The sequence below is a fragment of the Corythoichthys intestinalis genome, chromosome 12 (genome assembly GCF_030265065.1).
Source record: "Corythoichthys intestinalis isolate RoL2023-P3 chromosome 12, ASM3026506v1, whole genome shotgun sequence".
NCBI lineage: Eukaryota > Metazoa > Chordata > Actinopteri > Syngnathiformes > Syngnathidae > Corythoichthys > Corythoichthys intestinalis.
In genome coordinates this window covers 38071928-38085722 of record NC_080406.1, presented here as the reverse complement: position 1 = coordinate 38085722, position 13795 = coordinate 38071928, and the positions used below count along the sequence as shown (strand labels likewise).

Below are 13795 nucleotides of genomic sequence, written 5' to 3'. Positions count from 1 at the left end.
TGAACTAAGGGAGGTCAGGTAGGTATGATTGCATATTGAGCTTTTTTGTTGTTGTTGCAAAAGCTCTTATTATAACCAATCAATAGCTGCATTGTGTGGGGGCTTTTAATGATTTTTTTACCTTTGAAAAATATCTCTTTAAAGGTGGATTTGTCTCTTATGATTTACTGCTTTTATTCCTTTGATGAGCATGTGACGCCAACCCATTAACTGCAGGTGACTCTTGGTTCTTCATGGGAGGCTTTTCTTTGGCATCGATTAGTTTAATCTCACTGGAGACGGGAAATGCTATGTAGACATGGCTGACTATAGTGTGTACATGACCAATCTATATGCAGTGAGGCTTCAGAGACTATTTTTTTCAGTCATGGAATGGAACATGCTGCTTCACATTAACCCGCCGCTGCTCCCGTCGGATGAGTTATTAGTAACACTGACACACATGGCATAGGATTTCCTTCTTGATCCAATTTTCTTTGTCTTCTATCGCTTCCTTTCCCTTGTTCAATCCATCTACACTCCATTACCTGGCCTCTCATGGTTGCCCTCCTCTGTGCCCCCTCCCATTTATGCTTGTCACCCACCTCAATCTCCTCAGGTGCCCTCTCCCCTGCATCCTACTCGCTCATATCTCATCAAAGCTCCTCATAAAGAGTTGGGCAGAGGCGAGCAACAGACTGTCATCTCACCTTGGCGTGATTCGGACAACGTGCTCTCGACTCAGACGTGATTCATGACCGTGAATGCATATGTCTTTTATTTAACTCATTGGCTGCCATTGACGAGGGTAGATGTACAATTCATATGAACTGAAAGGGGTTGGCAGCGATCATTCGATCAATGGCAGCCAATGGGTTAAAATTGAAACAATTTTAGACCTCATTTTGCCAGCTGCCTTATTACTGACTTTGTGTTTTTGAATTGATTTTAAGATTGCGAAAAGTGCTATTTCTTCCTCTTACTTTCTAGGTTTGGTTGCGAGCTCATAAATTGTGTTTCGAGAATACTGTGACGGTATCTTAAAAGCTGGTGTGACAATTGGTCATGAAGTCTGGAAAGCTTGGGCTTTTTTTAAAACCTCTGAGCATTGTAATTAGGCATGAGCCGATATCAGTTTCTCACGGTATGATTACATTGAGCAAAAATATCATAATATCAAAATCAAAGATCTAAAATGTATGATTTTGAAAATTTGGGGTTGGAAAACGTCCTGTTGAAATTGTGAGATCAAGTGATAAAACATACAATCGAAAGAAAATGTACTACCAAAAGGGGGAAAAAATACTGGTACTTGGTTAGCTACTTGGCTAGTCTATAGTGAAGACCCCCCCCCCCCCCCACCCATTCCACTGTTCCATCTGTGGTTATGACTGTCCTTGTTTACTTCAAAAGCATTCTTCAGAGTGTAAATTCCAAAATTTGCTCATTATAGGGAACCTCGGACTTAAAATACTTGTAGGCTTTAATAAGCCACAATTGTTCTCTTTTACTAAAGTATGTTATTAGAAACACATTAAATATTGCCGTTGATTTACAAATCTATAATATTTAGTACATGTTTTGACCTACGGAGGGCGCCATGTTTTATAGTCGCTCGGGGTTACCTTGTACCTTGTTAGGTTGTCTTTTATTACCTTTTCATTGCCTCAAAATACTTTTTGCATGCGTTTCCCTCTCATACTTTTAAGCATAGTGTTTTCTTTTGGTAGCTTTAAAGCAGTTTGATGATCTGTTGACCACGCTAGTCACGTAGCATATTTAAACCACCCTTATTTGATATTACTGCGTTTAAGTATTTTCATAAAGCACCTTTGGTATGTTCTGTCTGTATGTACCTAAACAAAACAAGCTGAAAGCGCATGGTAGTACTTTGGCTGTCAAATTCGCCTTTTATTGGATGGCTACCTACTAGTTAAACTACCGTAATTTCTGGACTATTGGGCGCCCCTGATTACAAGCTTCACCCAGTACATTTTTAAAGGGAAAAACCATTTTGTACATAAGCCTCTCCTGTCTATAAGCAGCGTGTGCCCACATAATAACATGAGATATTTAAAGAAATACAGTTTTCTAATTTTTAGTAACATAACTTTTCTTTCAAAAACAGCGCCAGCAACACGGCAGTTACATGGCAGCAACATGGCAGTTACATAGCAGCAACGCTGCAGTGCAGCACTAACTGGGCTGGTTATTAGAAACATAAAAGTCTTTGTTTGCCATTAGGAGTGGGAACCTCAGGGCACCTCACGATACGATATGATTCGCGATACACGGCTCACGATAACGATTATCTCACGATATCACAAAACAGCGATTATCGATATATTGGTCAGAAATTTGATACATGATATTGTACGATACAACTGTTGAAACGAAAAAAATATATATTTCAAAATAGAAAAAATACTGTTTGAATCATTTATTAAACAGTGACACCTTTTCTGTGCAACATTGCTGTAAAATATAAATCTATGCAAATTGTGCACCTACACATATAGAGGAAACCAACCACAACCACTGATATCTCTTGGAGAGATCTTGATGAATGGTACCCTTAATTTCTTTAAAGTTTTAAATATTAAAAAAAAAAACAGTGCTGTAGGTGTCAGTCAGCAGTTGAGCTTGGAGTGGGGCAATGATAAAATTGGTGGGTCTTTTCTTCGTATATGACCTTTGTTGCCAAAAGCGTTGGTTTGAGCACTTCCACCATCTGCTTCAGCATTTGAGATGTCAGACTTGGTGAGTCACATTCTTCCTCACCTTAAAAACAACAAAATAAAACAAAAAATATTAGCTACTTAATAGCTTTTGAGTTGAAACCCTGATTTTTTTTTGTGTTGGAAGTATTGAGGGAATTAAAAAAATTATGAATTGAATGTATAGAAATTAAAAATGCAATAATTACCTATTTTTAATATGCAGGCTACATTAATTATCATGCACATCACTTTATATATCTTGGAAGCTATTCAAAGCATTTTTGTAGCTTATTGTATCAAAATGGCAGTAATAGCAGTTTGTGTAGTAAACTAGATGGAAAGTCGTTCTCAAAGAATATCAAATAAATCGGTAAATTCATCTGGGCTTGTTCGATAAATTGGTAAATTCATCTGGGCTTGTTCGATCTTCATTTTCATCCAGTTTAGGGGCCTGGTTTATTTTATATCATTCAACACTAAATGTCACAAAATAATACATGTGAATTAAAAATCAATTACATTGCAAAACTTTCTTACCTCAAGTGATGAAAGCGAAGCAGTGAAGAAATCCGGTGTGCACTTCGTCACCAGCTGCCAGTGAACCTTATTTTTGTTAGACAATTCTTGCATACAGCAAAGTCCTTGTTCACCTTAAATCCTTTCTTGTTGGTGTAAAATCTAAAGTGTGTCCCCATGTGCAATTTGTAGCAATATTTTTCTCAATTTTCCACTGTTCTCACGAAGCTTTTTATTTTTTCAACCCACTTGGAGCTTCCTCTCTTCTTCTCTAAACGAATTGTGCGCACTTTACCTTCACCGCCACTCCCGAGCGCCCCTAGTGGACCGCCAAGGAATTGCTCAACAAACATTGAGCAGTTTACAGCATCCATACTCCATTGTATGGCCAATATGTTAAATAAAAGTATTGATACTTGGCGGGAGCGTATCGATAACCGATCTGGTTGCAAAATATCGCGATATATCGCTGTATCGAGATATTGTCACACTCTTATTAGCCATCTTCATCTTCCTCCTGTGCACTGAAACCATGGAAGTCTTCACCCTCAGTGTCTGATAGGAATAGGCTCAGATACACTTCGCCACGCACCTTCTCAGTCTGTTTTTCGTTGTCGCTTTCAGTGTCTCTCATAATGAGGCAAATTCACTCCTGAGCTTGTGCCGTCCTCTTCATCACGCAGTAGACCGGCTTTTCAAAACCGGTTGGTGTTGGTGGATTTTTTTTCACACTGCTCCACGCCGTTAGGATCCACTGGCAGACTTGTGCAAATGTTGCTCTTCGCATGTGGCCAGTTTTGGTAAACGATCTCTCGCCGCTGGTCATCCAAGCCTCCCATTCAACTCGGAGTGCCGCTTTAATTTCTTTTACCATTTTCCATGATGCGGGTCTGCTAATTTTACTAATGCACAAAGATGAGGGTCTACTACTTTTTATAATGTACACAGCGCAAAGTTAAATTACCGGTAATAGTGCAAACTAGCGTCTTCCTCGACACATATATTCCACGTGTCTCACTCTTACATTTTATCCTCGGGCGCCCCTGGCTGCCATTAGAAAAATCGATAAATTGGCCGCATCATTGCACATGCTGCAGAATTCAAAATGAGGGAAAAAAGTAGCGGCTTGTAGTCCGGAAATTACATTAACTTTACAAATTGTACAAAACCGAAAACATGAAGAGGGGTCTCAATATCATAATAACTCATATATGATTATTTTTTTAAGAAATACAATTCTTTCATCCATGGATCACTTTAACGGTATGACGATTATCTGTGGTATCTGATACCTTGACTTTTTAAAACCTGTTTACCTTTATATCGGTTATCGGCACATGCCTAGTTGCAATAGTTGTTGCACAAATGTTATATGAAGCTTTGCATGATTGATGCATTCACTATGCAATTAGTGTGGTTGGGGAACTCTTTGTGAGATGTAATTCAATCAGATTGTGAATTTGTACTGCTTTCCACATCATCTGTTTTCTTCCTGACCCTGCTGATGAAAAGAAATAGTCAGGTTTTTCGTGTCTCATCTTTCTCTTATCTATGAACTGATCTGGTATCAGCATCAGGAATTCCAGAATCGCTTTTGTCACATGTTGTTTTAAGACGTAAGACATGCATAATTTAACTCATTTACTGATGATCATTTCCTAAAGTGTTTACTATTCCAAATGTTTTTGTGTTTATTTTGATCAATGTAAATGTTGATTAATGTCATTTCACCAAAAATTGCATCTGGGTATCTGGATACCAGATACAGTATCTGTTCCGCTTTGGAGTTCTGACCAGTTTAACCATTTTTTAAAGTTAACCATTTTTTAAAAACCTTTCTTACTTGTCCGAAACCTGTTTTTAATCTTCAGCCAAACCCGCTTATATTTAGTTTACCTTGTAATTAATATGCAAATTCTGATGCATGATTTGTTTTTATTTTGACATGATTGTGATATTTAAATGTATTTCTCTAAAATGCCTACCATATGACAGAATTGACTGTAGACCAGTGGTCTCAAACCGGTCCTCAAAGGGCCGCAGGGGGTACTGGATTTCATTCCAACCAAACGAGACAAATACCTTTTCACCAATCTGGTTTCTTACAAGTGTAATCAGTTGATTGCAATCAGGTGCTGCTTATGTTAGTAGAAACCTCATTGGTTGAACTGTTTGTGCTGGATCTGTTGGAACAAAAACCAGGACCCACTGCGGCCCTTTGTGGAGTCGGTTTGAGACCGCTGCTGTAGACTGTAGACAAACTGTAGTTGCCGTCCTACTAGACTTTATGAAGAAAATCTTGCAATCTTAATTTATTTACCAATGTCCTGAGGATGATTAAAAATTATTGTACTTTTAAAGTCGCATTATATGCAAATATTTTGTGGATTTTGAGTTAATGAAGTCTTGTATTAGAGCTAATACAACTTATTTTGATTGTATTATATGGAGAGAATAAAAACTGCTACTCTCGTATATCATTTATATTTACTGTGGATTAGATTTTTTCTATTTTTTTTAACAAAATTTTTGTCATAAATTTTCATAACACACCATAACACTTATTTCCAGATTATTTTATGGATCATGCTGGTAAGTTGTCCAAATGTGAACCCTATTTTTTTTTATTTTTTTTTCTGTATTTAACTCATCAATTAACTTTTCATTGGATATCTTTTCAGAAGGAATCATGTTATGTTCTGCCAATTTCTATTCTTTGGCTTTTAACCTATTCCTTTCATCTGCTTTGTAGTTTACCGCTGGCTGCTGACCTTATCGAGACATGCATTGACGACGTCCTCAGGGCTTCGGCCACTCCAGCCGTGAAGGCTGTCGATGAGGCGGGACCGAGTACAGCCTACTCTCCTCCTGTTGCGACTGGCGAAGAGTTACTCAGCCTCAATGGTCTGTAAATGCTCACAAACAATATTTGTACTATTTAAAACATTGACAATAATATTGACGTCCAATCCATTTTTGACGAGTAAGGCTGGCATATCATTCGGTGCCGGACCTCAAAATGACGTCTAGCGACGTCAGTGGCAGCCAATGAATTAACTATACATACAGTTTAAAGTTGTTTTTCTCGCCCCATGTAGAAACAGCTGCACGTCTCAAGCAGTTGGAGTTGGAGAGTAGTCCACGTCTGGCCAAGAATAATGTCAACATCAATATGGTCATGAATAATCAGGTGGGTGTGTTTGGTTGTCTTTAAAGCAACAAATGAAATCAAACAAGTGATATCTGATATTGATCTACATACATCAAAAGGAGGACATTGTGAAAATCCGAGAGAAACGCTGTCTGAACAGTGCAGACAGCAGTCCTGTCATCACGCCACTGCGAGCCCCAGACAATTTGAAGAGTAACATCCTCAAAGCGCAAGCTGAGGCCGCCACACTCAAGGTGCAGAGAAAATATTTTTGGAGAGAAATCTCACATCCATTTTCATTGTTTGGCCTCTTGATTACAGTTGGGCAAATAAGTATTTAGTCAACCACCAATTGTGCAAGTTCTCCTACTTGAAAAGATTAGAGAGGCCTGTAATGGTCAACATGGGTAAACCTCAACCATGAGAGACAGAATGTGGAAAAAAAAAACAGAAAATCACATTGCTTGATTTTTAAAGAATTTATTTTTAAATTAGAGTGGAAAATTAGTATTTGGTCACCTACAAACAAGCAAGATTTCTGGCTGTCAAAGAGGTCTAACTTCTTCTAACGGGGTCTAACGAGGCTCCACTTGTTACCTGTATTAACGGCACCTGTTTTAACTCATTATCGGTATAAAAGACATCTGTCCACAACTTCAGTCAGTCACACTCCAAACTCCACTATGGCCGAGACCAAAGAGCTGTCGAAGGACACCAGAGATAAAATTGTAGACCTGCACCAGGCTGGGAAGACTGAATCTGCAATAGGTAAAACGCTTGGTGTAAAGAAATCAACTGTGGGAGCAATTATTAGAAAATGGAAGACATACAAGACCACTGATAATCTCCCTCGATCTGGGGCTCCATGCAAGATCTCACCCCGTTGCGTCAAAATGATAACAAGAACAGTGAGCAAAAATCCCAGAACCACACGAGGGGATCTAGTGAATGACCTACAGAGAGCTGGGACCACAGTAACGAAGGCTACTATCAGTAACACAATGCGCCGCCAGGGACTCATATCTTGCACTGCTAGACTTGTCCAGATGCTGAAGAAAGTACACGTCCAGGCCCGTCTGCGGTTCGGTAGAGAGCATTTGGATGATCCAGAAGAGGACTGGGAGAATGTGTTATGGTCAGATGAAACCAAAATAGAACTTTTTGGTAGAAACACAGGTTCTTGTGTTTGGAGGAAAAAGAAAACTGGATTATATCCGAAGAACACCATACCCACTGTGAAGCATGGGGGTGAAAACATCATGCTTTGGGGCTGTTTTTCTGCAAAGGGACCAGGACGACTGATCTGTGTAAAGGAAAGAATGAATGGGGCCATGTATCGACAGATTTTGAGTGAAAATGTCCTTCCATCAGCAAGGGCATTGAAGATGAGATGTGGCTGGGTCCTTCAGCATGACAATGATCCCAAACACACAGCCAGGGCAACAAAGGAGTGGCTTCGTAAGAAGCATTTCAAGGTCCTGGAGTGGCCTAGCCAGTCTCCAGATCTCAACCCCATAGAAAATCTGTGGAGGGAGTTGAAAGTCTGTGTTGCCCAACGACAGCCCCAAAACATCACTGCTCTAGAGGAGATCTGCATGGAGGAATTGGCCAAAATACCAGTAACAGTATGTGAAAAGCTTGCGAAGAGTTGCAGAAAACGTTTGGCCTCCGTTATTGCCAACAAAGGGTGCATAACAATTTTTTAATAGGAGGCCCACATTGTTGGCGTGGCCGTCAAAGCTGACCGAGTGGAATCACATACGAAGTATTGAGATGAACTTTTGGTATTGACCAAATACTTATTTTCCATTACTTGCAAATAAATTCTTTAAAAATCAAGCAATGTGATTTTCCGTTTTTTATTTCTCTCCACATTCTGTCTCTCATGGTTGAGGTTTACCCATGTTGACAATTACAGGCCTCTCTAATATTTTCAAGTGGGAGAACTTGCATAATTAGTAGTTGACTAAATACTTATTTGACCCACTGTTAATCTTTAGAGACATTATTGAAATTGTCCAAATTCTCTTTGAGAATTGAGCCCTTAATTTTCTTTTTAAAGTTTTTTTCAATTGAAAAAGTAAAAAAACGATAAATATTATTTTTATTTATAAAAACAAAAGGTTGATTTTGCTTTAGGAAACATAGTTACATAATATCTAAAATCCAACTTTTCTTAGCATGTGTTTTTGATTCCAAAGCACATTTCCCACCAAAATTAGGGCTGGACAATAAAGGCAAAAATAGTAAAGCTCAAAACAAGTTAAAAAAAAAAAAAGTTAAATGTTGAACAAAAGTAGTGTAAATAAAGTGCAAAACTCCTATAATCTTTTTGTGTCCTCCTATTTTTGGTATTAGCCCTCAAATACAAGTAACGACTCCACAAAGAAAGAAACTTTTATCATGGAATAATCCATTTGATAACTTATTGCTGGACTTTTTCAGCAATAAATTAATAAATGTATTAATTTTTTAAAATTAAAACATCCACAATAAAAAACTCAATTCATGAGATCCATTTATGGCCAGGCCACTCTAAAATGTAAAGCCCTGAGCAATAGTACGGTAAAGCACGTGATTTACGCTGTATATGAACTAATTTTCGTACACATTGCAAAAGGAATCAGTGATTCATCAACTATCAAAATAATCATTTGTAGCAACCTCTTGTTCAAAAGCCTATTTATATATTTGTCAACGTATTTTCTTATTTTCTTGTATTATATAACTTATTTTTATTATATTTCATTGTTTGATTCTCTATTCCATAGGTCGCTTTGGAGGAAACTGTCACAATGATGGGAGATAAAAACTGTAATTTGCAGGAAACATCCTCAAGGTATGAATGGCCTCCATTGAACTGTGATTCTACATTTTCCTGGATAAGCGAATACATACATGATTACCTTCATGTCAGCCGTCCTATATGTTTATTATATTTAATGTTGAGACAGAAATTAGGTGGAGGGTCTCAAATATATACAGTGGGGAGAACAAGTATTTGATCTTTTCTGTCGCCAGGTTGAAGTCACGCCCCGGCCGTATGGGCAGCAATTCATCTCTGCCCGTTAGCAGTCGCCCTGACATACAAGACTCATGGGAGTTGCTCAAAACCTCTTCACTTGTCTCATCAGCTGGCACCAGGTCAGGCTGCATCTTTGAGAGATGCATTTAAGTCATTGGCTACCATTGACGGTGATAGAAAAACCAAATCTGCTCTAAAAATGAACTGTATTTGCATTTACCACACAGTAACTTTGTTATATTACCAATTACTGTAATTTTTGGACTGTAAACCGCTACTTTTTCCCCGTATTTTGAATCCTGCGGGGTATAGTCCAGTGCGGCTTATATGTTGATTCATTTGGGTTTAGTCACTTTTATCACACCGCAGTCAAATAAAGTTTTACCGGTTGATATCTTTTTTGGTGTAATGATCCCAGTAAGGAAAACTGCTGTTTATAATCCGGTGCGTCTTATCTATCAACAAATGCCGTTCTCGTGTCAAATTTGGTGGGTGGGGGCTTATAGTCAGGTGCGACTTATTGTCCAAAAACTACGATACTTCAAGTCTGAATGAAAACAGATCAACAACCCTTCCACTGCTGTAACTGCTTGAATGTTATTTCATTAAATTAACTTTTTGGCTGCCATTGATGGTGAAAGGAATCCAACCCATTTGGAATAGGAGGAGCTAGTAGTTAATGATCATGTTTCAGTGCCATTTTTTTCCCCCCAGAAAAAAAATTAAAACCTTAAAGGGTACCACGGTTAGAAAGACATGTAATTCTTAAAAGCTAAATATTAGTATGAGTTATAATAATTTGATATTAGAACCCCTCTTACTGTGTTCGTTTTAATAAAATTTGGAAAATTAGTTTAACTAGTAGCTTGCCAATGTTGTTGACAACGCAATGCACTCTGGGCAGTGACGTCACTGGGTGGTGCTGCCAGGCTTCCACAGTGTCACTCTTTAGCTACATAAACATGTCATCGGTTCTGAACTTGAACGGAAAAGTGATGAGCAGGACAGCACTGTCAATATTTCACAAAACGAGCAGCAAAAGCAATTAAATGAAGGTCTCCATGCGACGGACGAGTGCGTAGACCACAGGACTATACGTCCACGTGATGTAGGAGTCATGATTTTCCTTATAAAGATCTATTCGATTTATTGGCTGCAATCAGTAACAAGTCCTCAGATGAAAACCCTTTTGCACTGATAATTTGACATGTTCACACTTGAACTGCACTTTCATACTTCAAGTAGCATTTGATAATTAATTTTCTTCCTTCAAAGTTTATACTGGCTGCCATCATTACAGTGGAAAAAATGTTACAGTGTTAAGGGGGGAAAAAAAGAATAAAATAATAACAATTGATAACAAAAAAAAAAGGGGAGGACCTGACATTGAATGGCCATGTTTTAGTGATTTTTTAAGTGGGAGAAATTTAAACAGTTACAAGAAAACATAATTCAATCGCTGTCTGCCCCTCTCAGTCAAAATGGATTGGACATCAGTCACTGTCTTTGGCACTGAAACATGATCATTTAATCTTTCGCTGTCAATGGCAATGAATAACTTAAATGTGTTTTGGGTACGAAAATAAACAAAAAAATGAATTATTGTTACATGCAGTAGACATCTGTGCCCATCCTTTTGGTTGGGCACGCTAAGTCACATGACCAAAGTTCTGCCTAGATACTGTTGTTATCCCAGCCCCATAGAGTTTACAGTCGGGTGCCACTACAGACAGTGTGTTGTCGCTTGAGCGCTCAATTCATGAAGCTTATATGTCTGCTGGCTTGCTGATGCAGAAAATGCTCAGACGCTCCTAATGTTTATCTGGTGGAAAAAGTAGGCGAGTGGAAAAATACTTACCTTGTGCAAGGGATGCTTCATGCTTGTAGCTTGAACATGAATAGTTTGCTTACTATACTATTAGTACGTTCAAATATCCAGGTAAATTATGAATATTTTTCTTATTGAACAGTGCTGAAAGGTTAGCTGAAGATTCTAACCCTCCTTTAGCCAAGTTGCCCTCAGACTCTGTTGTTGAAGGCACCACACTTATGGTAATGTATAATAGCTTCACAGATTTTGGCTTTTTTTATGCTGTTAATGGATTGTGTTTAACAATATTCATGTCACATTACAGGCTAAAGCAGAGGAAGTTGATGTATCAAACACAACTTTACCACTCTCTGATAATTTGATTGACTTCACTGATCCCACCCCTGCTGTAAGTTTTTTAACATTTTTAATTCACAGTCCAGCATTGACGGCGATAGACGTCCAATCCATTTGAACTGTCCAAAGAGATTGCACGTCTATCACCGTCAATGGCATTAAAACACGATCATTCGCCGCCAACCCCTGCTAATGACTGCTGCCTAAAAGGACATCTGAACCTTATCATCAAACACTCCTCGCGCATGTGATGTTCTTTTGAACTCATATCCTGGCCTCTGATGCTATCATTGGATCATAGTTTTCATAGGGCTGGTCTTAACACACAACCTCGAGGGATCTTCAACAGCAGTCCAGGGGAGACCTTCTCCATGGCCTGGTTTCTGTGAATTTTTGGAAGAGCAAAAGGATAAAAGCAGAGAAGAAATAATATCCTGTGTTGAAATTCTTTTTGATCCTTCCAACAAAAGAGTCGCTGGAAAGACGTGCTTGGATCAGAGGTTGCTTGGAATATTGGAATTTATATCTGGTGCTTTTAAAATATTCTGATACTTTTGGGGCGTAATGACAAATTTTAGGCAATCATTTTGAGTTAGTTTCGGATAATTTTATTAACTCTGATCCATTTTTTATTGCTCGACTATACTCAAAAGTGACAATTTTTTGTCTTTTGAACCTTACGTTTCTGGAATGTGGGGAAGATGCAGCTTGTGTTTATTGAGCAATTTATCAACAAATGGGTGAAACATAAGGCTGAACATAAAATATGCAATCCTCTAATTGAGAATTTCACATTTTATGAATTCACGGTAGGGCTGCCGCGATTAAGCGGCTAATCAACAACTATTTAAATGAACAATTAGTCATTCTTTTCTTTTAGCTAAATAGTAATTACTCTTTGCTGGAGCGGCTATCGTTCAAAATCACAATGAATATATGAGCTGATTAATTGTTTGTCTAGATTAAGAAAAAGTGCGACTCCAGTCTGCTTAATTACATTAATGAAAGGTGGAGGTGTGGAAGTGATTTCATGAGATAAAGAAATATATTTTTGCAATTTTTTTTTTGTAAACAAATTCAAAATCAACTGCGACTGCCCAGCTTGCTCCCAAATCATCTCAACACGGAGAGGCAACAATAAGTCCACATTAAATAATTAGCCCTGAGACATAAAAAATGAAAATCAAGCTCTGAGGATCGTACACATCCTTAGAATATACTTCATTCTTGTCTATTAATAGGCAAAGCACGGGGCTCGGGCCGATCTGTAGGGGGCCTTTTTAAAAAAAAAAAAAAAACTTAAATTGAAATATTTTCAAAGCCAGTAGCAACCTAAAACCAAAACAGGCACTTCCCTTAGGCATATGAGTCTCCATGAGCTGCGGCATCAAAAAATTCAAAGTTGTTCCACAATAAAATCCTGACTAATTGATTTTTATATAACAAAACTTAAAATGGCTAGAAAATTCTCAGATTTTATGCTAGATGCTCAAAAATCACTAAATGCAGGGATAATCACCTATCTTTTCAGGATCAATAGCAATATTTACCATATCTTATAAGTTTGCCAGCAATAGCAACTTATTTTTTTTTTTTTTTTTTACAAAATCCAACATGGCAGCCATCACAAAACAAAGAGCTTTTTTAAGTTGAAAATTCTTGTAAATAAATGCTGAAATTGCGAAATTTCAATAGATTTAAACGTAAAACAGTCTAGATTCTTGGTTAAAAGCAAAAAAGGGCAGTTATCATTCATTTTATGTAAATATTTCAAGCCAAAGTTATGGTATTGTGTAATCCAACATGGCAGCCGTCACAAAACAAAGAGCTTTTTAATTTGAAAATGCTTGTAAACAAATGCTTAAATCGTGCAATTTCTATAGATATGAACGTAAAACAGTCTAGATTTTTGGTTAAAAGGAAAAAACAGGCAGTTATCGTTCATTTTATGTAAATATTTCAAACCAAAGTTACGGTATTGTGTAATCCAACATGGCGGCCGTCACGAAACAAAGAGCTTTTTCATTTGAAAATGCTTGTAAATGAATGCTTAAATCACGCAATTTCTATAGATATGAGCATAAAACAGTCTAGATTTTTGGTTAAAAGGGAAAAACAGGCAGTTATCGTTCATTTTACGTAAATATTTTAAGCCAAAGTTACACTGATTTTATACATTGATGATTTTTTTTCACGTTTCAAAGTGTATGCATGGTGCTACTTAATATAATAATCAC

The 13795-nt window shown here is 37.7% G+C and overlaps 1 protein-coding gene across 1 annotated transcript in view; it reads left to right on the top strand.

Annotated features, from left to right (window-relative positions):
* The window catches only part of epb41l5 (erythrocyte membrane protein band 4.1 like 5), a 69830-nt gene that overhangs the window by 46873 nt on the left and 9162 nt on the right, over positions 1-13795 (top strand). The window contains exons 17-23 of the mRNA XM_057852049.1: positions 5968-6119; positions 6314-6405; positions 6486-6620; positions 9138-9205; positions 9388-9510; positions 11362-11443; positions 11527-11610. Coding sequence (XP_057708032.1) covers positions 5968-6119; positions 6314-6405; positions 6486-6620; positions 9138-9205; positions 9388-9510; positions 11362-11443; positions 11527-11610 — 736 coding nt within the window. The remainder of the gene's footprint in view (positions 1-5967; positions 6120-6313; positions 6406-6485; positions 6621-9137; positions 9206-9387; positions 9511-11361; positions 11444-11526; positions 11611-13795) is intronic.